General features: G+C 35.5%; 2 protein-coding genes across 5 annotated transcripts in view; one reads left to right on the top strand and one right to left on the bottom strand.

Moving 5' to 3' along the window:
• The window catches only part of LOC115211798 (leucine carboxyl methyltransferase 1), a 27999-nt gene extending 8986 nt beyond the window's left edge, over window positions 1-19013 (bottom strand). Inside the window, exons 1-5 of the mRNA XM_029780501.2 lie at window positions 18813-19013; window positions 12660-12843; window positions 6755-6996; window positions 5603-5712; window positions 405-488 (exon numbers count right to left, since the gene is read on the bottom strand). Of these exons, the coding sequence (XP_029636361.1) occupies window positions 405-488; window positions 5603-5712; window positions 6755-6996; window positions 12660-12843; window positions 18813-19013 (821 nt within the window). The remainder of the gene's footprint in view (window positions 1-404; window positions 489-5602; window positions 5713-6754; window positions 6997-12659; window positions 12844-18812) is intronic.
• A 385-nt stretch (window positions 19014-19398) lies between these two features.
• The window catches only part of LOC115211748 (DNA polymerase delta subunit 3), a 34674-nt gene continuing 26586 nt past the window's right edge, over window positions 19399-27486 (top strand). The window contains exons 1-4 of one of the 4 annotated variants that reach the window (XM_036503271.1): window positions 19399-19680; window positions 23350-23405; window positions 25164-25272; window positions 27361-27468. In XM_036503271.1, the coding sequence (XP_036359164.1) occupies window positions 19609-19680; window positions 23350-23405; window positions 25164-25272; window positions 27361-27468 (345 nt within the window). In that variant the 5' untranslated portion in view covers window positions 19399-19608. The remainder of the gene's footprint in view (window positions 19681-23349; window positions 23406-25163; window positions 25273-27360; window positions 27469-27486) is intronic. The other 3 variants (XM_036503270.1, XM_036503269.1, XM_029780402.2) reach the window with 3 other exon arrangements.

Here is a 27486-nt window from a genome sequence, read left to right as displayed (position 1 = left end):
TATATATACACACACACACATATATATATATATATATATATATATATATATATATATATATATATATAATGTATATACACACACACACACACACACATATATATATATATATACATATATAGTGAGTGAGTGAGTGAGTGTATGCGTGCGTTATATCACGTATGCAATAATGTTCATTCCTTTAAATCTGAAAAGAATCCCTTTTAAGGTAGTGAAATATCAGCAGATAAAGCTAGCAGTGTTAATCTCCTTGCAAGAGCATTCAGTTGAAAGTTCTAAAATTAGAACAGTATTCAAATGGAAGTCCTAAAATGTGTTAATTAACCAACAGACAACAGCCAACAATGTTTTAGATATAAATGTCGACTCCAGCTAACGACAATGAAAGAGACAGGTAAACTTACCTCTGAACATCCGCTTGTGGCAAACTAGCGTAAACATGAGTCATTTCTACCATGTCAGCAACTTCCCAGCCATTTGTCAAGAATCTAAGGCAACAGATTATAATTAGTAAATTAGCTGTTTAATTACATCCAGTGCCTGGTGAATAACACAAGAAAAGAAATAACAATTTCCTCCATAGTTTGATAGGAAATGGTAAATTAATTGTGAGATGTTCATGCTTTTCTCCCAAGGCTATTGCTGATGTAAGTAAAATGATATTAATTGCAATCAAGAAGCAAAACTGGATTACACAGTTTACCAGAAACTTAATTACTGAACCCTGTTTGAATTCTTGCAAGAGACACAAGAATTATTGAGGAAACAAGTATTGTAGAACCTTATAACAAACTAGGTGGAGGCACATTGCATAGAGGTTAGGGTGTTGCACTCATAATCTTAAGATTGAGGTTTCAATTCCTGCTAATGCATTTCAAGACCAGGTAATGCATCGTATTCTTGAACAAAAAACTTCATTGCACACTGCACTCAGCTGGAAAAAACGAGTAATCTGATGGAGGGCTGGTGTCTTATCCAGTGGAGGAATTTACACACTATGGAATCTGGGAAACCAGTGTTATGAGTCCGTGGCTCAGGATAGGCCTTTGGTCCTTTTTTCTTTTTGTTTTTTGATAACAAACTATATCATCTATAGGTACAAAAATGTCTGTGTGGTTAAGTACAAAAGAGGTTTTGTGAAGCCTTCCCCAACACCTTATTTTTTAACACCTATCCTTCCACCAAATCTTCTAACTACAATACTTCTCACTCAGGTGCTATAAATAATACCATTTATCTCCTTACACTTCACATTATATCCCTACTACTGTCCCTTATCACTCCCCCCTTCCTGACCCACTCCTATTTCCTTTCCATTATTTTCTCCTCTCCCAGACTGATATTCACTGTGTCCACCTCAATTCCCACCACAATCCCCATCATCCACTATGCTCTTTTCACATGCCAACACCTGTCTACAATCACCGTTTTTTTGTTCCTTTTCCCTTATTCTTTCACTCATATACACCTTGTATCTTTAGGACAAGGTTGGCCAACCTGAGGCTTTTATCTAGTGGTCAGCATGATACTTTCTCAAAGTATTGTGTTTAATTTCAAAATAAAATTGCTTGTGTAAAACATGTTTCAAAATAAATTTAAAATTTATAAGTGGCAATAAAACAATAGCTTACAATTTTATAAATTTAAACAAATGAAAAGTTTGAAAAATTCTTGATTCTGTAATTTGATTATTTGATTATTAGGGCATGAAGTATACAAGTGGCCCTCAGAAAACTTTCTGTGATTAAAGTGGCCTGCAATATAATTAAGTTGGACAGGCCTGCTTTAGGATATATCTTCATTAACCCTCTTTCTCCCTCTCTCTTTCCAACTGGGAAAGGCATATTTTCACCTCTTCAGCAAGACACAAACTCCTGTCCTTCTTTCATACTTTTACATTTTTCAAAAGTATAGTCCACTCTGTTGAGGGGGTCTTGTCTTGTAAGTACTTCATCAACTCACTAATGCTGGTGCCATGAAAAAAAGCGCCCAGTACACTCTTTAAAGAAGTTTGTATTAGAAAGGGCATCCAGCCATAGGAATCATGAAAAGCAGACATTTAAGCTCTGTGGTACAGCTCTCTGGCTATTTGGTTCCTGTCAAACCGTCCAACCCATGCCAGCATGGAAAAAGGAATGTTAAATGATGATGATGATGATGATATATGACTTTATATAAATAATGCTTGTGTAAGCATTCTTGTTTTTATCTGTGAGTCATCATAATCAGGATTGTTTAACATCCGCCTTCCATGTTGGCATGGGTTGGATGGTTTGACAGAAGCTGGACAGGCAGAGGACTGCACCAAACTTCTGTGTCTGTTGTGGCATGGTTTTTTTATGGCTGGATGCCCTTTCTAACACCAATCACCATGCAGATAGGATTGAGTGCTTTTTACATAACTTGCAGGACAAAGAACCTTTGGGAGGGAGGGGCATGGGAGGAGGTGATCTTGTGTCAGATGATAAAAAGGTTAGAATGCGACAGAGAGACATAGAGTATTTGTGTGTATGTTATTTATCACAACAGATTTTTTTTTACATAGATGTATATCTACACATGCACATACATGTATAAGAGATAAAGACACTTGCAGACCCCACCACGCTACACCATACTAGTGTAGAAAACATCAATTGTTGCTCAAGAATGCCCATGAGATACTTCAATCTAATGAAACATGAATTTGTGACAGAAACTGTATGAAACATCTTTATACAAACGAAGATCATCACAGAAAGAGAATACATCTAAGCATTTAAAAACACATATTTATGTAACATTTCAATAAAAACAACAATGTGTTCAATCACAGCTGAACTAATATTGTTCTCTGGGACATTTAATAAAATCAATGAACTATTTTAGGGATCAGCTGCCAAGCAAATGTGAATATATCTTGTCTTAAAGGGCAGAGAAAATTTAAGGTCTACAGTGAATTATTGCAAAATATACAGCTTTTTAGCTAAATTCTGTTGTGTCTGGGGAGAGTCATTTTCTTTTTGTGCCTTATAATTTAACACACTCACCTAAAAATTGTCATAAATAATGAACCATCATTACTGACTTGATTATGTAACAAGATTTATGTAGAAACCTTGATGAGATTCTCAAGAGAAAAAAAACTATTAACATCCTAAATATCTGCTCAATCAGTGGTATAATGATATAATGAAGATTTATGAAGCATTTTTCAAACGTTTTTCATTTGGCTTCTCTAGAAGCACATGTCTATAAATACTTGTCTGCACAAATGCCTAGAGTTACCTTGACACAAACAAATTAACCAAGTCATTGTGTTGGTAATCAAATTTAATTCTGGTAATAATAATAACTAGCAGCTGTATATGCATGTTAGTGCATGCATATACAGCTGCGTGCGTGTGCACATATACGCGAGTACTGTCCAAATCTCCGACCAATCACATACAACTAGCTGGCATTCAATTGGCGTATCAAGTTTCGGGCATTTTGATTGGGTTTTGGATAGAAAATTCACAAAAAAGTCACTTCTATTGATTTTTTTAATGGCTTTGCGGGGTGACTGGGAAAATGTAAAGATGTGCACGACCACCCTTGGACAGTTTTGAATGACCATAGAAAGTGCGAGCCCTCTAACTGAAAAATTGTGGATTTGTATAAAGGATATATACACACAGACAGACATTTTGCCATTTATATATATATAGAGATAATAATAATAATGATAATAATAATAATAATAGCAGCAGCAGTAGTAGTAAGAAGAAGAAGAAGAGAGAGGGAGTGAGAGAGGGGGAGTGAGAGAGGGAGAGAGAGAGGGAATTTGGCAGAAGAATGAGATGCTAGTACATTTTAAGCAGGTTATATTATCTCAAATTCTAATACAGACTGAACTTGTTTTCTGTTACTGAAGGACAACAATACAGAGTTGAAAAAACATTAAAACTGAAAGAAAACACGAGATAAAATGTAATGTAAAAAATTATATCCATTGTTAATAAATGATTAATAATTTATTAATATGAATTCTTAATGTCTTGCTTTGTCATACAAAGTGGTTGAATTGTCAGTCCACTAGCTAATTGCTTCTTGATTTTTATTGAACAAGTGGCACTGTGCCATTGGCAGAGATATATACTTTTAAATGTTGTATTATAAGTAGGGCTCCAAACAGAAGTACAATACACTGCTGTGAACTGTGAGACATTGTATAATTGATGAATGCTTCATTAGCGCACAGTGCTAAACTCAACATTTGAAATTAATGCAGTTTTGGACAAAAAAATAATCCATTCATTTAAGCAAAATTGCCGTTGTAGTACAAAAGATGAAAAGTGTATAGGTTAGTAAGAATAGACTTATAAATGCTCATTTTTTTGTACTAACTTCAACCAGATTTTTTTAGAACTAGTTTTTATTTGTACAAGGAAGATCAGAAAAATGAGAAACTATTCTTTTATTCTTTTATTTCTTTCAGTAATTTGACTGCGGCCATGCTGGAGCACTGCCTTTAGTCGAACAAATCAACCCCAGAACTTATTCTTTGTAGGCCTAGTACTTATTTTATCAGTCTCTTAGGCCAAACTGTTAAGTTATGGGGATATAAACACGACAACATTGGTTGTTAAGTGATGGTGGGGGGAGAAACACAGACACACAAATACACCATATATATCATCATCATCATCATCATCATCGTTTAATGTCTGTTTTCCATGCTAGCATGGGTTGGACGGTTCGACCTGGGTCTGGGAAGCCAGGAGGCTGCACCAGGCTCTGGTCTGATCTGGCAGTGTTACAACAGCTGGATGCCCATCCTAATGCCAACCACTCCGTGAATGTAGTGGGTGCTTTTTATGTGCCACTGGTACAGGGGCCAGAGGAGGCCGGCAAACGGCCACGATCAGTTGGTGCTTTTATATATATACAACAGGTTTCTTTCAGTTTCCATCTACCAAGTCCACTCACAAGGCTTTGGTCAGCACAAGGCTATAGTAGAAGATACTTGCCTAAGATGCCATGCAGTGGGACTGAACCTGGAACCATGTGGTTGGGAAGCAAGCTTCTTACTACACAGTCACTCCTGCACCTACAGATTATTTTTTGTTGATATAGAGCCTGGAAAATTGCATGTTAGGCCAATGTGAAAATATAATAGAGGAACAAGATGAGATAGTCCAAAGAATGGAGAATAATATATAATATGTGGTTTCGCAAAAAAGAGGCAGTGTATGAGTGACTAAGAACAGCAAAGTTATTGCAGTGGGTTAGTTTAAATGAAGCTGGAGTACAACAACCATGATTTGAAGAATAAGATTAAGGCGGCGAGCTGGCAGAAACGTTAGCACGCCGGGCAAAATACTTAGCGGTATTTCATCTGCCGTTACGTTCTGAATTCAAATTCTGTCGAGGTCGACTTTGCCTTTCATCCTTTCGGCGTTGGTAAATTAAGTACCAGCTATGCACTGGGGTTGATGTAATCGACTTAATCATTCTATGAATTTTGCAGGCCTTCCTGGAGTAGTTAGTTCACTGTGGTTGATGGTCAACTTCAACAGTTCTAGGTTAATGCCTTCTGTGGAAAACTTCTGATAAAACAATAAAAAAGTTGAAAAGTTACCTTTGAGTTTGGGACTGGAAATCTGTACAAGCACTTACACCAGGCAAATCACATTGACGAGCTTTCAGATTACAGATCATAATCTGACCAAATTTATCATTCATATGAACCTAAAAGCAGAATGAAAAATACAAGTACATTCTACATTGTATATTACTGAATTATATCACTCTGAGATTAATTCATTTTAATCAACACTGGCAGCTAGATTAATGAAATGTTTCTAGAAATTCTAAATTATGTAATTGTTTTCATAGATATTAAATTATGAATCACTGGTTACTGTCTCCAGAGACATGAGTATGCACTGTAATTCTTTCAACTATAGGCACAAGGCTTGAAATTTTGGGGGAGGGGTCAGTCAATTATATTGCCCCCAGTACTTGACTGGTACATATTTCATTGACCCTGAAAGGGTGAAGAAAAAAGTCAACATTCCTAGAATCCTAAGATTTGAAATCATTCATAATCTATCAAAAACCTTAATAATTATATACTACACTGTACATTCTTGTGGTACCTGTTTACAGCTAGATGGACTGAGCCATGAAATTAAAGAGCCTAGATCAATGCCACAACACAGTACTGGTGATAGGATACAAACCATTAGCTTTTTAGCTGCCAAACTAAACTTTCTTGACTCAAAAAACTGCGCCTCTAATTGAATTAATTACCAGACAAATCTCTGGTTAAAGGTCATCATATAGAATTATGGAAGTGTTTTGAGAAAAAATAGCTAAGTATTACATTAAAGATCAAAATCACTCTTGAATGCATTCCATTTTAAATTATTTCAACTTTTGGGATTGACCAGAATTAATTGTTAAGCTATTGATTTAGCTCACTATATTTAGTGTGTTACTACTGATGTACATACAAAATTATAGCTAAATCAGTTGTGGCTACTGGTAAGATTTAGTAAATAACATGTAAGAGAGAAAATAAACTTATATTATATCATATAATTAAGCTACATGGTGGCTATAAATTTTTAGAACAAAGACTAAATGCATCACAAAATCATTGAGTCAGGTACATAATGCATTAATTATTGGAGAAGATGAAATATTAACAACAAATTAGTGTTTGAAATCTGATTCTTTTTTAATTTGATAATATTAATTAAAGAGGGATTTCACCCAAATGTTTTACCTGTTCATAGTTAATGAAAAAGGCAGTTTGGAAGTTGTCAGCAATCCATTTGATCAAATTATTTGAATGGTTAGTCTCCATATATACAAGAACACACTCGGTAACAAATACAGTTGGCAACGTGTAGTCAACATTACAAGACTTCAGTTTGGCTTCTAACTCATTCACATTCCGAAGGTCAGCACCAATTAAATGATAAATATCACTATGAAGATCATAATGATCAAATTTGATTTCACCATCTGAAATTAAATGAAGAGCTTTTATTTATGCAACGTCAACATCACATGACTACTACTACTACTACACAAATATGAAATAGCACTGAAAAATGTGTGAAAAACAAAACAAAAAAAACCCCACCACCACCACTGCCACCACCACCATCTTTATATTATGAAGTAAGCAGTGATAAAAGCAAATACCTATGAGCTTAGAGAAATTTTGCTTTTCATAATGAACAATCTGTTGTCAACTAACTAAAACATCTGGGAGCAAAAATGAAATTCTGAGTCCAAAATGGGAGAAAATTTGACTAAAAGAAGATGAAAATTTATGCAAGCAATGATTAAAAGTAAATTATTTTCAAATTTCTCATAATTTGAAACATTTTTTAGAGTGTCATAATCTGTTGATTATTTTAGAGGGAATTAATCAATGAGAAATACAAGGAGACAGGTTGTCATCAAAAGCATTATAAAGTGGTTTAATGATGATGATAATGCATACAATGCTCACCCCTTATCTAATAATAAGCATAAATGGATGTTATTTTTTTGTACTATTATTTAGTATTTTTTAGTGCCATAGTATTTCTTAATTTTTATATTCAGGTGCTCAGGGCAGTTGCAGAGATGATACTGTTTGAAATCTGATTCTTTTTTAATTTGATAATATTAATTAAAGAGGGGTTTCAGTCAAATGTTTTATCTGTTCATAGTTAATGAAAAAGGCAGTTTAGAAGTTGTCAGCAATCCATTTGATCAAATTATTTGAATGGTTAGTCTCCATATATACAAGAACACACTCAGTAACAAATGCAGTTGGCAATGTGCAGTAAATACCATCCAAGAAAAGGCACTATCAGTTTTCTGAGAGCTGAAGAAATGTCCAGTTCATGGAAACTTTAATGATCAACATACTTTGCATAGCCCCAGCCAGGCAGCTGAGAGTAGATCTCATGGAACAGTTAGGTTCTCAGATCATATAATTCCATCAACACTCAGACCAGATATAGTGATCTCAAAACTCCACCTAGCAAATGATGATGAGGGAACTGACTATGCTTAGGGAGGAACTCAAACAGGGAGACTCGTGAGAGGAAGCTTGCTGAATACCAGGAGATGGTAGAGCAGTGCAGAAATCAAGGCTGGGAGGCACACTGCAAGACAAAGGAAGTGGGCTGCCATGGTTTTGTTGGGAGTTCATTCAGCAAGGCTCTGACTGGGCTTGGAATTACTGGTGCAACAAAAAGATGAGTGCAATAAATTCCATCACTGAAGCTGCAGAGAAGGTCATTAAGAGGCTTTGGATAAGGAGGGCAGACCAGTTGTCTGCCACTCCTGGGATGCAAGCTGGGTCCACTAGGTGATAGTCTGATTTTGAAGGACATGAAACCCTTGAAACATCACTGATGACACATGCCAAAGTATCCATAAAATGAATCCAAAAACTAGGCTTGAGTTCAGAGTTAATGACTTCATTGTTAATTCTCTGGATACTTAATTTGATCCCACAATTGGTTCTTGTGCTTGTTAAGGCTAAAATACAGTTTTAAATGTTCTCTTTCTTATATGATAAAAAATCATAAATAAGGGATGCTAAACACATGTATTAATACTATTTTTCTTTGATAACATTGCAAGACAGAGGATGCAAGATTGACCTACTTCTCAGGAATGAAGCTACTTTCACTTAAAATTACAGCTTGTGTTATGAAAATGATAAGATTGTCATTACTTTTAGTGTGTTTTTGGTGTATTTTAGCCACCAAACTAGTGCCTTAGCACTTTAACAAAATTGAAAACACAATTATTAGGCTTTTACACCTGGTTTCATTATTCTAATTGTAGATTGAGTCAAAATGGCAAAAATTGCAGATGCTTATTGCATTTTATGTTTGTCAATTTCTGAATATAATTACATAATGCTCAGTACAGCCCTCCATCATTTGTAAGCAAATATTGCTTGGTAACATGCACCACACTTTTCCTTATTGCTTTATGTACCTGAAGAGTGGTGAGCAAATACAGACAACCTGGCAGCCCCTCACCCTTGACCCAACAGAACATTCAGGTTGCAACAACAAGAGAAAAAGAGGGAGGGTTTCACTTACTCCTATCTGGTAGACTGGAACAATGCGAAATGAAATGTCTTACTCAAGAGCACAATGCAATGCCTAATCTAGAAAATGAAACTATGAACTTGTGATCTTCAATCCAAAGTTCTAATCATAAGGCTTGTGAAGTGAGACAAAGAAAAGTATTGTTAGTACTGCAGTGAACATCTATCTTTTGATTTTATTAAAAGCCCTTTTGCAATCCATAAAAACTGTGCCTTTCATGTAATAGTACTCTTTTGAATAAAGCTTTAAAACTGGCAAGGCTTCTTGATCATTTAAAAAGGAAGTATCTACATAAAGCCTATTTTAAAAAAATTAAAACCGGTTTCAAGCCTCATCCCCAACTTACATATTTTGTAAATAGATATACCAAATTAGGTGAAGCAAGTGTTGTAATATATAAGGTTACTTGGATGATCTTTAAGCCTATATGAGAAATGGGTATTTCGAATGTAATGCATGAAGACTCTTCAGATATCTTGAAAGGTTGACGATCAGATGAAAATTCAATTTGAAGGAAATCAATGAAATGCCTGTGAATATTGAACAATGACTAATTGAAAGACAGGAAAAAAAAAACCCAGAAAAAAACTAATTCTCCAATTCCAGTTGATATGTCCACAGTTGTCAGTAACAACTCAACTCTCTTCTAACGGCATACATGTTATTTAAATGATAACTAGATTGAAAGGAGAATTATGAAATACATTAATATTGAGACTACTGGGGAATCTATTTTGTAAAACAATAACTCTGAGCGCCTTTTCAAACTCCACCCGTCTAACACTCGTGGACATATTTACAAAGTCAGAAAACAGCACAGCTCCCATGACTTTAGGAAACATTTTTTCACGCTGAGAGTTGTTGAAGTATGGAACAAACTGCCGGCATCAGTTGTTAGTTGTCGGAGCACTGCATCCTTCAAAACTTCCATGCTTTCTGAGATTTGCCAACACTACACCTGATTTTCTCCCCTCCATACACACACAAGTATGTATCTGACTCGTACATTGTTCGCTTTCCAGACATTTGTACATTACTGCATACACTTTATACGCACTTTCTGACAAGTTGTGGTGCACCTGAGCACTGTATACAATAATTTCATTATTATTATTATTATTATTTAAAGAGATATACCAAATTAAGTGATACCAGTGTTGTTATAAATAAGGTTACTAAGACTGTCATTAAACCTATATGAGAAATGGGTATTTCAAATGTGATGCATGGAAAGACCCTTTAGATATCTTGAAAGGTTGACCATTAACTGAAAATTCAATTTGAAGGAAATTAATGAAATGCTTGTGAATATTCCTTTCTACTCTAGGCACAAGGCCCAACATTTTTGGGGAGGGGGCCAGTCAATTAGATCAACCCCAGTATGCAACTGGCACTTAGTTTATTGACTCCGAAAGGATGAAACGCAAAGTCAAACTTGGCGGAATTTGAATTCGGAATGTAAAAACAAATGAAATACTGCTAAGCATTTCGCCCAGTGTGCTAATGTTTCTGCCAGCTCGTCGCTTTATGCCTGTGAATGTTGAATAATAAATAACTGAAAGACAGAGGAAAAAAACCCAGAAAAAAACTAATTTCCCAATTTCAGTTGATGAGTCTACAGTTGTCAGTAACAACTCAAGTCTCTTCTAATGGTATATTTATGTTATTTAAATGATAACTAAATTGCAAAGAGATTTATGAAATACACTGATGCTGAGATTTCTGGGGAATCTATTTTTATTGGTTTAAAATCCTTGAGTGACAAAAATAAAGTTCTATAAGAAAATCTAACGTTGATGTACGTCAGTGGACGGAAGGCAGAATGACCTTTTAGCATATTTTTGTGTGCAGGAGATGATTTGAAAATAGATTGGGCAATGGTTATATAAAAGTTGAAAACTAATAATCTCAAACAATAACAATAATAATGGTCACTTTTTCAGGGCAAAAATGTTTTAAATGCATCAGAGCTCACCACCACCATCTTCATTACCATCAATTTTATGGAGCTTTTTTTCAGTAAGCATGGAAAGGAATAATATTTGGAGTATAGCAAACTTCCAATTAAAAGCAAAAAAGCTATTTTTTTAGTTGAAAAAAGACAAAACAGCAGAAATATATAAACTTTGAGATGTGGAGCTTTTACTTTTTATTTTCCTGAACATTACAATTGCCCATGGTAATAACAGCTTAAATTGATAATATTATCAAAACTATAAACATATCAATATCTTTTCTTTACCAAACAAAATAATTGGGTTCAACTCTTCAAAGTTTTCTTAAGTATTCAATCAATATTTCTTTATTGCCCACAAGGGGCTAAACATAGAGGGGACAAACAAGGGGATTAAGTTGATTACATCGACCCCCAATAATTAACTGGTACTTATTTAATCGACCCCGAAACGATGAAAGACAAAGTCAACCTCGGTGGAATTTGAACTCAGAACGTAATGGCAGATGAAATACTGCTAAGTATTTCGCCATGCATGCTAATGTTTCTACTAGCTCGCCACCTTACAATATCAATATCATCAGTAAGTGATGTGGGTAGGTAATGATTTCAGCCCTACACATACATACAGCCCTTTCTACTCACACATACATTCACATTTAACAGACAACAGAACTCCACTGACATATTATAATTTTTAAATTGATGCTTGAAGTACTCATTCAGATCTTAGCTGAAACTTTTCAAGTGATGGTCTATCCAAATATTAAATCAAACAACAGCCTCATTATTCTAAATCTCATAGAACATAAGCCCCCAGCAGCTGTTTAGGTTGGATTAACTTGAAGCTAATCAAAAATTAACTCAATTCATAATCTCTATATATATAAATGGCAAAATGTCTGTGTGTGTGTCCTTTATACAAATCCACAATTTTTCAGTTAGAGGGCTCGCACTTTCTATGGTCATTCAAAACTGTCCAAGGGTGGTCGTGCATATCTTTACATTTCCCCAGTCACCCATCAAAGCCATTAAAAAATCAATAAAAGTGACTTTTTTGTGAATTTTCTATCCAAAACCCAATCAAAACGCCCGAAACTTGATACGCCAATTGAATGGCAGCTAGCTGTATGTGACTGGTCGGAGATTTGGACAGTACTCGTGTGTATGTTCGCACACATGCAGCTGTATATGCACTAGCACTATGACCCGGCGTTGCCGGGTCATAGTGCTAGTGATTATTAAAAGAAGTTCATGGACATCATTTAGACAACGAGAATAGAATGGTGTGAGCTGGTACTAATGGTAGAAAAGTGACAATAACAGAAATGATACAATAATTACAAAATTAAGTACAATAATTTTATTGATCCCAAGTGAGTTAAAGGAAAGTCAACTTTGGCAGGAATTAAATACAGAAGTAGATGGCTAGAAATCAAATATCAAAACATTGTTTGGTCAAACAATCTGTGATTTCTGCCAAATTGATACTCTCCAATGAAGAAAATTACATTTTTGATTTATATTTTAGACATTGATGGTAGTGGTGTTGATGACAAAATTATTATAATTAAGATTAAATGATAATATAGAATATGCTCACATGCCTTCAGAAGTCAAATTTTGGAGAAGACGTTTTCGAGATTTGATGTAATGGCATTTCTTTGCAGTCACACTCTGGAAATCCACTTCAATATAAGATTTTGGGATCAGGTTCTTGTCTTTAAATTGCCAAAAAGTTGTGTCATATCCTGCTCCTAGGTTTATAACTTGACAGTTACATTGGGTATGCTAAAAGTATATAAAAGAAAAAAATATTCTGTTGCTAAAATATATGAAGATTTGGGATGACCAGAAGTTAGAGAAGCAAAATGTACTGAAACAAATGTGAAATTTCATAGACAAATTGAAAATACTATTGAATTGTGATGGCTAGAGATGAAGATCTGATGAGCAAAATAAGTGAAACATTTATAAATTCTGGTTATTAATGTTCTTGAAAAAGGCACAAATGTTACATAACTTTATTTTCCTCACTTATATATATGAGAGATTAATATCAGCAAGTAAGAAACCAATGATAAATGCGTCAAGTATCTTAGTGTAGAATTAAAAATCACAGCTGACCATCAGTAAATATTACAAATAGTTGCATTGGTTGGTGTTAACATTAATGTAGTGAACTAAGACATTTTAAAGATTATACATAATCAGTGAAGAACTAGGCTGGAGATAGGTAGAGCACATGTCTGAGGTGCCAAATTTTTAAAGGATCTCATAAAGCTACTACTTTCTTTTACTGAACCATACACCAAGAAAACTAAATAGTACGTCATCATCATCATCGTTTAACGTCCGTTTTCCATGCTAGCATGGGTTGGACGGTTCGACCGGGGTCTGGGAAGTCTGGTGGCTGCACCAGGCTCTAGTCTGATCTGGCAGTGTTTCTACAGCTTGATGCCCTTCCTAACGCCAACCACTCCTCTGTTATTTCCTGGAGGACTATGATGAATAAAAGGGGACTGAGGGCTGAACCTTGGTGGACCCCTACTTCTACCCGGAATACTTCACTATACTCATTGCCAATCCTAACCTTACTAACGGCCTCTCTGTAAAGGGTCTATACAGCCCTTATTAACCATTCGTCAATCTCCAGTTTCTGCATCGCCTACCAGATAAGGGATCAGGGGACCTTGTCAAAGGCTTTCTCCAAGTCCACAAAAGCTAAGTATAGGAGTTTATCTTTAGCTAGGTATTTCTCCTGAAGTTGTCGAACCAGGAATATGGCATCAGTGGTGCTTCTACTCGGCACAAAACCAAACTGCATCTCATCTAAGCAGACTCTCTCCCTGATGAGATGGGCTATGACCTTCTCCGTGATCTTCATCACCTGATCCAGTAGTTTGATACCCCTGCAGTTATTTCTATCTAGAGCATCACCTTTACCCTTGTAGCAGTTAAGAAAATAAACTTAATTTCTAAAACCAGCAACTAAAACCAAACTAAAGTGAGCATTTCCCACTGGATGATAGTAGTGTGCATGAATGATAGAGAATCGGAACATAGGAATCTCATGTTGTGTACAAAAGAAAAGACTGCATTATCTGGGCATGTGTATAGATCTTGTATGGCCATGTGTATAAAAGACAGCTTAGCTGGCTGAAACTTCAAAGTCACTGTCAATACTATTCTAATTGAGGAATAATAAATTTTTATATTTTTTATATTGTTTGTAAGCTTAAACACACACAGGAAAAGTAAAAGTAACAAAAGCACTAAAGTTTTTATCTAATATCAAAATATAGTATCAAAATATTTCAAAATACAATGAATATAGAAAATAGTGATAAATCTTTTTCTTCCAGTTCAACCCAAGTTGAATATTTTCAAAGTCACTAAGTGTTTTTATTGAATTTCATTAAATGTTGTTACATAATTTTAAAAGTAGTATATATTAAAATAAAAACAATTATAGTCATTGCTGAATCCCTAACAATAATAGAAGAGTAGTTCTGAATGTAAACGCTTTAATAACACAAGACATCAAGTTACTTCAAGGGATATAATTAAGTCAATAAAGGGATGTAATAAAGTTATGTCTATTAAAACACAATGCATTTAATTTTGGCTAATCTGTTTATAAACTGCATTTCTTTGTCTATTTGTTTTTCTATAACTGAACTGCTACATTGAGAAAAAATAAAAAGAAAAAGAAATTCACCAAAATTTGTGACCCACAAATATCTATATGTTGATTCAGAGAATTTTTTCTTGTGTATGGTTCCTTAATTTGCTGATGGTTTAGTGTTATTCTTCCATAAGGTACCAGTTCAGGTTAGCTCTCTGCAATTAAATTGCCTTAGTAGTAAGTTATTTTTGATTTTCAAAAATAGAACCTTTCTTGAAATGGAATTTGGAATCTTCTAAGCAGATGAATGTTGCACATGTATGCTTTTACATTTAGTAAAAAGAAAAAGAAATTTGTTTTTAGATTCCACTTTTTTTTCACTTTCAATTATCGGCCATTTTCCATGTTTTTTGTTTTTTCATCTTTTGTTATTATAGTTAGATTTTGATGAATTCTTCTAAAGACTTCCTAAACTTCTTTTTAAAAAGAGTCACAGGAACTGGCTTAAATTGTAAAAAAAACATTAGTTTTTATGGATGCCATTTATTGATTTGTGCTGGTTGTGATGAACCCATGTGAATCCCCCTAGATGTAATGAGGAGAATTATTAGCTTACCTAATTAAAAAATGGCAGGGAGACAACCACAATAAATAAAATTGTATCAAAACAGCGGTTGTAAATTTTAAAAGCCATTTTTATTTATTGTAGTTGTCTCCCTGCCACTTTTTAATTAGGTAAGCTAATAAGCCATTTTATTTGATACAATTTTATTTATTTAATGTTGTTGAATGAATATTGGCTATGTCCAGGTTGATGTTAAAAATTTTACCTGATGATGATGAATTATATATTTTGATGTAATCTTCTATAACTATTAAATGAATAAAATTTTACCAAAACAGCTGTCATAAATTTTACTTTTTATACCTACACCACACCAAGGACCCACTTGAGTCAGATCTATGACTTAAGTTGGATTTGGTACTGGCAATATGCTCCCAACCCTTGATGTCTTCAATGTTCTTTATCTCACTGTGAGCTCTATGTTATTGAACCTAACTATTTTTGGCGTCCTGCAAGTTGATGTACCTTGATTCTTGTGAATCTGTATTACTCTTATTAATAGTGACTTTGAAGTTTTGGCCAGTTAAGTCATCGTTACACTGTGATGCACTGAAGTTAATCTTGGCTTTATATAGTCTCCATTGAATAAAAATCTTCCACACACCCAAAGAAGATTTTAACTCAAGATAGGCCATATAAAGCCAAGATTAACTTCGAGGCATCAAAGTCTGACAATGGCATAACTGGCCAAAACTTCGAAGTCACTGACAATAATATCCTTGTTTAAGAATAATGTGTATGTGTGTGTGTATAATGGGTAATAAAATGGTTTACACCTGGTAGCTTACTGGTAAAGCACAGTCACTTTCAAATGATTGTTATGTATATTATATCTTCCGTCTTTCATTTGCCATATATATATATCCTCATCATCATCGTTTAACATCCGCTTTCCATGCTAGCATGGGTTGGACTATTTGACTGAGGACTGGCGAACCAGATGACTACACCAGGCTCCAATCTGATCTGGATGAGTCTCTACAGCTGGATGCCCTTCCTAACGCCAACCACTCCAAGAGTGTAGTGGGTGCTTTTATGTTCCACCGGCACAAGGTCCAGTCAGGCGGTACTGGCAATGGTGCTTTTTACATGCCACTTGCACAGGAGCCAGTCCAGCGGCACTGGCAACGACCTTGCTCGAATGCTTTTTCACATGCCACCGCACAACTGCCAGTAAGGTGACGCTGGTAATGATCACGCTTGGATGGTGCTTTTTACATGTGACCAGCATGGAAGCTAGTCAATGAATTTGATTTCGAAATTTGTTTAGGGGAAACATTTTGAATATGCAAATAAAGCTCCTATTCCATTATGCCAGCCACAGTCTAATGATGCTGACTGATGAACCAATTTTTTGGGGTTGCACCAAGCAGTACCAATACAATGTAGGATAAATTAATAATAATAACAATAATCCTTGGAAGGAATTTATAAATATCTTAATGCATTGATACATGCGTTTGCACAAATCACATATCTCTTAAGATCACAGTCTGTATTCTTGGGGTGATTATAGTGTAGTCAGTGATATCTGTGGGCATTGGGTAGATCATCTTCATGATTCATTTCTAAAGGTTGTATAACATTAACACAGACTGTGATCTTATGAGACATGTGATTTGTGGAAATGCGTGTAGCACTGCATTAAAATATTCATAAATTCTATCTAAGGATTATTGTTATTATTACTAAATATATATATATGAACCTAGTATGCTTTGCTGAATGTGTAATATCAGTGTGCATGCACAACAAAGTGAAAGTGTCCTGGGAGAAAAGTTGGGCATAAGAAGCATTAGATGTGGTGTGCAAGAGAGACAACTGCGCTGGTATGGTCATGTGATGCATATGAATGAAGACAGCTGTGTGAAGAAGTGTCACACTCTAACGGTGGAGGGGACCTGTGGAAGAGGTAGACCCAAAATGACACGGGACAAGATGTGAAGCATGATCTTTAAACGCTGGGCTTCACAGAGGCAATGACAAGTGACTAAAACCTTTGACAATATGCCGTACTTGAGAAGGTCCTTCAAGCCAAGCGAGATTGTAGTCATGGCTGATGCCAATGTCGCGTAGCTGACTGTTAAAAGCACCCTCCAATCATTGGGCGATATGTTGTGCTTGTGAAGACCTGTCGAAATGAGTGAGATCATATTCATGGCTGATGCCAGTGCAATCTAATTGGCAACCATGCCGATGCCACATAAAAAGCACCGTTCGAATTTTGGGCCTCATAGGGGTAGTGACAGGTGACCAAGACATTTGGCAATATACCGTGCTTGTATAGACCTGTCAAGTCAAGTGAGACTGTAGTCGTAGCTGATGCTGGTGTCAAGTCAATGGCACCCATACCGGTTGCACGAAGAAAAAAAAAAACTCACTACACTCTCGGAGTGGTTGGCGCCAGGAAGGGTATCCTGCCAAATCATTTTGGAACCTAGTGCAGCTCTCCAGCTTACCAGTTTTCAGTCAAACCGTCCAACCTATGCCAGCATGGAAAGCGGACGTTAAATGATAATGATATATATGGTAGCTGCCTATATACAGAAACTAAGCACATTTCGTCGTTTCAATAAACCAATATAATAGGAATTTAAAGAATTTCTATATCTTTGTAGTCACTTCATTTTATTAAATAATCCGTAAAGAGTCAAGCTTGAGACTTTTAGTGGGTTCATTCGTTTAAAGTGAAACAATACCACAGTAATATTTTCATATTTAGTCGAGTATTTGGCAGGAGAGCAGTTGTCAATGATATGTATACATAAAAGTATGTTACCCTCTAGACTGGTTAATACAACACGCTTGCGAAGCAATATTCTGAAGCTAGTCTCCAGATATACAAACCTTTGCAAAGATCTGAGTTACCTCAACGAATTGTAGAGCTGTGATAATGAAGATACACAAATACTAAAAATTGACAAATCTGTACTTTTTCCAGCCTCTTATCTTTGAGATTGCAAGAATACAGCTTGACTATAAAATCGATGACACTTGCAATAACAAGCTTGTTTTTAGCGATACTTGACAAAGTGGTAGTGGTACGTTATAATCAAAGACAGGTCTTACTAATATAAAATGATTGCGCACACAAACGCCTTTATAGTCACATTTGGATTGTATGTAATTATGTAAACTGTCTAATAATGAGTAATTACAGCCTGCTGCAAATTCGACTTGCAGTCTCGATACTAGAACTTTTCGATAAAACAGTACAGATGTTAACATAAAAAACAATATCAGCAAATACAGAAACGAAACTCAGTTTCGAAAACGGTTACCTGTGAAAATGTTAACTTAGACAGTATATTACTGGAGATGTTTAGAGACGGAATGGTTCAAAGCCTTAATAGTTGTTATCTGATCATGTTAAAAATTTACAAAATTGATATAATGGAGACTTGTTTAAAACGCTGGTAATTGAATCATATCTCAAAATTTATGCCTAAATTCAGATCGATCAAATGTGGTTAATATCAAGTGGTTTGTTGTTCAATATAAACTAACCTTAAGAAACTTTTCAAGCAGAAGATGAATTCCTTTTACACGCGCATAGTAACCTCGGTTTATCTCCGGCGTGTGGATATCCGAGCCTCGCATCGCGAGCATAGAGATATAAGGGTCAATCCAATAGCCTTTATCTACAGCGAAACGCTTGCATTGCGAAGCATCATCGTTAGTGCTCATAACAGCTTCGTCACTAGCCATGCTTTAATAAATTAATAAATCACGATGTAGAAGTAAATAAAAGTGTGTTCGCAGCCATAGTGTACAAGTCACTGAGAGTTATCTACCCTGATTCCGTTGTTGTCGTTGCTGCATTAAAATATATGGAGACCTATATTTGCAATAAATTCCCTTCCTCGGAACGCTCTCAAAATGTATTATTTAAAATGAAAATTTTTATTTACAAAACCTTTACTTTCAAATATACACTACGCTAAATGAATTACAAACTATATTTTATCTTATTTTTCGAATGTCATCAAAATAACTCAAAAAGAGAGCTTGAAAACAGGAAATAAATATATTTTGTGTCTTGTCTCAAATTCGAGAAATGCGAGAAAAACGGTTATTAAACGCAGTAATGACATTCAAAAAATAGCATCTATGTTTCTGTGATGATTTGACTAGTTGGAAGTCTAAATTTACTAAACTGTTAATAAACAATCATAGCAATGTAATTATTATGATAGATTTGCTTTAAAAAATCGATTATACTGCATTCGAAGGACCTCATCAATTGTTATCATTAAAACTATCCATAGTTTTGGCCGAATCGAAAATATCGCGGGAAACGAAAATGGCGTCCACATCCATCGATACAATGTATCTGGATAATTTAGATGAATATATCAATGATGAAAACAAAGTTGTAAGTTTAATTCTGCTTTCTTCAATTTAGATATATGTATTTTCTGCGTACTACGTGTTGTTCTCCGAAATAGCTCATTTATTCAATTTTTAATAAGTCTTCTGTGTGGAAGTTAGGTAAAAAGGTGATTGCCTCGAGTTTATTTACCTGTTTAAAATGTTTGTGTTGTTTAATGCAAACAATTCGGTTCAGGAGTTTATCGAGAAATGTCGTATCCTTGTAATTAATTTTTTTTTTTTTTTTTGTAAAGAGAACGGTTTCAGTTAGAAAGGAAAACTTCAATCATTTCGCTCTGCTTGTACAAAGTTTAACAGGAAATACAGCCATATTGAAGATTAGCGTACCAAATTAAAACGTGAAAAGCGAAAGTAAATTGACGGAACTGCGTACTGAGAATTTTGTTACCATTTGTACAGATTATTTGGCATTCCTTCGATATAACTCGACAAAATCAAAACATTTTACTTCGGGTATTTCCGTGGGTTGGGGAGTATAGATATAACGAAATTATGCCGGCAATATGTCATTATAAAACTTGAAGGGAAAAAGCCTTGCATATTTGTTCTTACCTGTTTCATGTGTGTATGCAAAATCCGCAAATTTCCAAGCAGAAAACAGAATCGAACTGTCATTTGCTTCCACGGAAATACCCGAAGTTTATGTTTTGATTTTGTCGAGTTATATATAATTCGAAGGAATACCGATTATTTTATTAAACGTATTAACATTTTTTTTCTGGTCGACCAGTAAACAAAACGGTAAAACAATTACTAAGGGTTGTGTGTCATTTGATTTGAGTCAGATTGTCAGTGGAATCATTCCACAAACATCAAGATAGCAGTGTTCACAAGAACAATATGTGGAAAACAATGTCCTTAAGGCCTCAGACTAGTTTCTGAGATTTAATTATGCTTAATGTCCTTAACTTTTTTTGTTACTTTTATGATACGAAACTATTTTGTTTTATCTGCACTCGGAGGCTGCGAAAAATAGCTTGTGAAATTCGTTTGCAGTTAAGACATTAATTGTAACAAAACAAAGAACTTTTTTGCAAAGCAGACTTATCCTGGAAATACTTTTCTCAAATATTAGCAAATATCTCATGTAAAAGGCTAAGAAATGTCAGTTTTGGTCCGGCAAGTGATGAAACAGTGGAAGCGTTCATTGCACACTGGGTCCCACATGTGGCAGGTTAGACCCCAGTTTAACCGTCCAACCCATGCTAACATGGAAAGCGGACGCTAAACGATGATGATGATATCTATATATATAAAACTGTAGTTGTGTGAGTGTCTGTCCCCTTCGATTTAGATTCCTAACTACTCCCACATTTTGCGGTGCAGTTTAACCAAATTCGGGTATCTTATAGTCGTGGTTCATATCGAGCCCGTCTGAGTATTAGCGCGCGTCTACGATGAGTCTACGATTTTAAAAATAATTCAACATCATTTTTTATTCCATTTTAATGCATAATTTTTCGTGTGTCGATGGCGGCGGAGTTGGCGTCCATGGTCACACCTGCACCTGTGTTGCTTCTCCCCCTTCTTCCCTCCCTCGTGAAGCTGTGGAGAAGGGAGTGTAAGGAAATCAACGTCGTAAAGCGTTGTCAAGGAGACCAGCGTTCTTTTAGAACAACGACTTCATGGCTTGAAGACACCAAAACAGAAATGGCTAAGAAAGCCTGAATTGGCATCTATAAGGAAAGTAACTCTCTAAAAATGCTTATATAGTTATTTCCCTTACAAATCCGAGCAACGCCGGGCGATACTGCTAGTATATATATATATATATATATATATATATATATATATATATGTATATATAGTAAAACACGAGATAAACACATTTCCATACATATAACAACGTGACACACTCCACTAATAGTCTCCTAACTCCAAATACAAACAAGAGACCCCTAAATGACATGAAGAGCAAATGAAGTAACTTACTGATCAGCTAAAACACACTACTTACTTACATTCTTTTTGTGAACCATTAAAAATTCCATTACAAAAATCTGACACACCCAGTTTCTAAGTTTTTTAAATGATGGACTAAACTTTGAGCTTCACATTGTCAAACTAAGGAATTAAATCCTATAAACCAAAAATAACTAAAACTAGTGGCACATCCACTGACTAAAAAACTCCTTTTAGCTATCTACATTTTTTTTTTTTTTGTGAATCACTAAAAAACGATCTCATTGCCTGAAGCCAACGCACCTAAATATACACACCTGTTTACAAAGTTCTACATTCATGAATAAATTCTGAACACCAGTGCCGGTGGCACGTAAGAGAACCATCCGAACGTGGCCGTTGCCAGCGCCGCCTCGTCTGGCCCCTGTGCCGGTGGCACGTAAAAAGCACCATCCGATCATGGCCGTTTGCCAGCCTTGTCTGGCATCTGTGCAGGTGGCACATAAAAAGCACCCACTACACTCACGGAGTGGTTGGCATTAGGAAGGGCATCCAGCTGTAGAAACACTGCCAGATCAGACTGGTTGAACCGTCCAACCCATGCTAGCATGGAAAACGGATGTTAAACGATGATGATGATGATGATGAACATAACCCCAAATTTAATCAATAAAAATATATTCATTACACCTCTCCATCACAACCTACCCTACAACCAACCATTCAACTGAACTCCACTAACCCACGAAGAACATTGTCTCAACAGAGACTAAGTATAACCAAGATTAACCATAATGTATCACAGTCTGTTAATGACTAAGCTGGCTGAAACTTTGAAGTCACTTTCAATACTGTTCTTGTTAAAGAATAAGTTTTTACTCTACAAAAGTACAAAGTAACATCATCATCATCGTTTAACATCCGTTTTCCATGCTAGCATGGGTTGGACGGTTCAACTGGGGTCTAGGAAGCCAGGAGGCTGCGCCAGGCCCAGTCTGATCTGGCAGTGTTTCTACAGCTGGATGCCCTTCCTAACGCCAACCACTCTGGGAGTGTAGCGGGTGCTTTTTATGTGCCACCTGCACAGGTGCTAGACGAGGCTGGCAAACGGCCACGATCGGATGGTGCTTTTTATGTGCCACCGGCACGGGGGCCAGACGAGGCTGGCAACGGCCACAATCGGATGGTGCTTTAACCCTTCTGATTAATGTTTTCCATGCTGGCATGGGTTATATGGAATACCTACCATTCCAAAACCGTAACAGGTGCTTTTTACATGCCACCAGCATTGGCCATGGCTATGATTTCACTTTGCTTATATATATAGTTATGGAGTATTCTGTTAGGAACATGGTAGAGTACACTATAAAGCTTGTCTACCTTCAGAATTGCCCAGTAGTATCCGGTAGTATTATATACTTCCAATTTTAAGTTTGGGCATTTGTTATGTGTGAATATAAAATTGAAGAAATTGGAGTCAACAAGGAGTATGGTTGGACAGTTATTTTTTAATCACTACAGTTGTTTCGATGCAATGTAGTTCTCCGAGAATACAATTATTTGATTATGCAGCTGTTTGTTTGCATAATGAGATCTGTGTTAAACTTCAAAATTAAGTATTATGGTAGTCACCTTTCATAATTGAATATGCTTCAAGAGATGTCAGTGTATTGACAAGAGTTATGGTTCTTTATGGTAATTTATCTTGAAAATTGATTATTGACTTTCTTTATTTTCCTTCTGATCTCAGGTGACCTACAGTTGGTTAAGCATTACCTTGCAAGTACATGTGAACCTAGCTAAACAGTAAGTACTATTTTGTCAAAGTGAAATTTCAAATAATCTGTTTTTGTATTGTTATGTAAATTGAAATGTATTACAGTTAGCTATCCACCCTTACAATCTTGTGGAGAAGTGAGAGAAACACTAATATGCAAATAGCAAAGTGACTAACTTGAATCCAAGTTCTTTGAGATGTCCTTTTTTTTTTAAATCACATTGTTTTACTGTAGAAGTATATAGAACAGTATGACATTCTTTTATAGCAGAGGTTCTCAATGTCAGTGGTACTGCCCATCCAGAGGACACTGGACATATTGATAGGGGTGTTAGGCTTTAGGGTGCAGTGAAGGAGCATAATTAACATACTAAATTTTACCTATAGTAGTAATTATACACAATAAAACTAGTAATGGTTATTAAAATAAAATGAGATTTTGTCAGGCACAGGGAAGTCATTAACTTGCAATGTATAAAGTAAATTTACATCTTTTGTCCTCATTAATTTTTTTATTATTTCACTATTAAAAGCTTACACAATCAATCCACTTTTAGAGTAAATTTCATAAATTATCATCCATGTTAAGTTTAGTCACGATACCTCCCTTGCCACTTAGGTGGGTGTTAGGCATAACAGCTACTTAAAATGATGAATGTAAACAAACCAACGTTTGCTTTAGAAGTGCTGAAATGTGTATTATGAGATATAAATAAGGTAATAATTAATTTTCAAATGCATGAACGCTGATAGAACAGCAGAGACAGGATAAAATATCCATAGAAAACAGAAATATATGTCGGCAACCAGCCATGAGACATACTAAATTTTACTTATAGTAGTAATTATGTTATACATGATAAAACTAGTAATGGTTATTAAAATAAAATGAGATTTCATCAAGCACAGAAAAATTATTAACTTGCAATGTATAAAGTCTCATGGCTAGTTGCTGACATATTTTTCCATTTTGTATGGATATTTTATCCTGTCTTTGCTATTCTATTAGTGTTTGTGTGTTTGAAAATACATTATCTTATTTGTATTGAAATCGAAATCAAATTCGATGACTGGCATCCATGCTAGTGGACTGCTAAGAATACCATCTGAGTGTGATCATTGCCAGAGCAACAAACTGGCTTCCGTGCCAGTGGCACGTAAAATGCACCATTCGAGCGTGATCGTTACCTGCGTCGCTTTACTGGCACTTGTACTAGTGGCATGCGAAAAAAACATTCGAGCGAGGTCATTGCCAGTGCCGCTGGACTGGCTCCTGTGCAGGTGGCACATAAGCACCATTTGAGCATGGCCATTGCCAGTACTGCCTGACTGGCAGTCGTGCCGGTGACACGTAAAAGCACCCACTACACTCTCGAAGTGGTTGGCGTTAGGAAGGGCATCCAGCTGTAGAAACTCTGCCAGATCAGATTGGAGCCTGGTGCAGCCATCTGGTTTGCCAGACCTCAGTCAAATCATCCAACCCATGTTGATGTTAAACGATGATGATGATGATGAATTACTTAAAAGGATGTGGGGGTGGGAAGAACTACAAAAAATGGTTAAGAACCAATGTTTTATAGTGTCACTTCCTAACAAGTTACGATTTACTTTTGTCACAAACACCTGCTAACTTAAACCACAGTCACTTCTGACACAATATCAGATAGATTAATTTGTCTAAAACATCAACAGGAGACAAAAAATAATTGTGGTAATATAAATGTGAATATATAATTTATTATTTTTCCTGTAACAAAATCATTAATGATCTTGGCATCTTTTCTTAGGATGTTATTCAACTTTGTGAAGCAACAGAGAAGTGAAAAGGATTCTGATTGCCTTCATGTCACCTATTTTGTGGCAGGAATAACGGATAAAAAGAAGGATGGAACCAAAGTAAGGAGTAATTTGTTTTGTTGTTCACAGGAGTAGACCTGTTAATTGAAAACTATGTAAATATTAGATATATATTGATTTTTAAAATATCTCAGATTTATAGGGTATAGGAAACGAAATTGCACGATGTTTATGACATTCCCAAGCAAAATTCCAATCTACATATGTATTTCTCCTCCTAATCAGTTTCTATTACTTCCATTATTTGGCTCATCAGTTTGATGTTTTTGTTGCGAGGTCGTCGCCAGTGCCACTAGCCTGGCTCCTGTGCTGGTGGCACGTAAAAAGCACCATTTGGGCATGGCCGTTGCCAGTACCACCAAACTGGCCCTCCTGCCGGTGGCACGTAAAAGCACCCACTACACTCTTGGAGTGGTTGGCATTAGGAAGGGCATGCAGCTGTAGAAACTCTGCCAGATCAGATTGGAGTCTGGTTCGCCAGACCTCAGTCAAATCGTCCAACCCATGCTAGCATGGAAAGCGGACGTTAAATGATGATGATGATGATGATGATGATGTTGCTGCTGCTTCTTTCTGGAGTTTTGCATTTGCCCTTGTACCAGTTGATGATAATATTGCAACACTATTTATTGAGCATGACTCCTTCATGTATACTACCTGATAGACAAGACAAATGACTAATGCTTATCCTATTTCACTGGTTTCTTTTCTGTCACTATTTACTATTCCTGGTGTTTTATCTGCTTTTCCTGTTTTTCCTTCATCAAAGCTCTCAACTTCAATAGCTGATCTCTGTTAGGTTTACTTGAGGTAGACCCTTTCTCTCTTCCACACTTTTATGTATATTGATACTGTCTGATCAGGATTGAGTGTTGTTAGGTTTTGTTAGGGTATGAAATATGTCTTGTCAAAGAAAATCTAACGTTTATCCTTGCAAAAGTACTGTATTCTAATTCTTGCTGTTTTGATTTTTAGCTATATTCGTGTTTCAGAATTAAATGGGTGAGTAATCCCTAGGTCTAAGAGGCTAGTAATGATTTTCTTTAGCAAGAATCATATTAGAAATAAAAAGTCAACTGATGTATGTTGTAATGACACAGCAATATACAGCTCACAGTTATTTTCAACATTGCTTTGTTGACTTGTATAAAAGAATGTAAAAAGGATGAGTAAAATGTTATGGTTTGGAATTAAACCAGTTTAGATCAATACTCAGATTAAAAGCAACAATTCAAACAGAAATGTAAATCAATCTTTCAGATTTACATATATATATATATATATATATATATATAAAACATATTACCCTATTTTACTCTGTTTAAATATTGCTTGATAAATTTGCTCGTAAATTTTTTACCGGCATCCTCTCTGTTGCCGGGTATGATTTGCGTCTGCACAGAGGTTGAAAAGTTAGGATATACAAACCGTTAGATCAACATGTGCTTCTAACGGTTTGTGCATCTAGGATTACGAAGGCTTCCTACTGAAGAACCTTGCCTTGGCAAATATATTCTGTTTGCTTGCTAAAAATAGGTAGAAACCGTCGGTCTAGGATATAGCTGAGATGGTAAACGTTTTTAATTTTCATTCCTTTCATGAATTTATCCCCTTTTGTGTTTCTAGCACAACACTTCCTTATTTGGAAGCCTTTTATTGTATATATATATATATATATATATATATATATATATATGTAAATTCAATTAGAGGTTATGTTAACCTCATGAAGGGATGGTTTCATCCAAGGAAATACTGGTATATTTTGCCCCTCTGAAGATATTATGCTCAGGTCATATAAATATGAAGTAATCCCTAGATTTTAAGGACTCTCAAAATTATTTGTACCAATTTTCTTTTTATTAAAGTTTTTCTCTGATGTGCTATACTTCTTTTTCTTCATTCCTACAAATGACCTCAAAATACTGACATACCCTGTATTTGTTTTTTTCATAATTAAGGATTTTCTGTATGTTTAAAATGGTAAGAGTCTTCATCCATACAATGAAAATTTTCAAAGAAAGTAATTAAGTAATTATTCAACTGTTTCCAATGATTAACTGTAATAATGACTTATCTACATCATTGAGGTGGTCAAATGTAACAGAAATTTTTTTTTGCTTTTAGGTGGTCTTTTGTAGTGTGGTTCCTGAAGAAAAATTGGAAACTGTTAAAAGCTCTCTTCAACAATTATACAGTTGTCATATATATAGTGTTCAAAAATCCAAATTAAAGGTCAGTTTATTTTATAAG

The sequence above is a fragment of the Octopus sinensis genome, linkage group LG5, assembly GCF_006345805.1.
Source record: "Octopus sinensis linkage group LG5, ASM634580v1, whole genome shotgun sequence".
Lineage (NCBI taxonomy): Eukaryota > Metazoa > Mollusca > Cephalopoda > Octopoda > Octopodidae > Octopus > Octopus sinensis.
The sequence above is the reverse complement of the archived record's forward strand: the minus strand, read 5'-3'. Positions and strand labels throughout refer to the sequence as shown.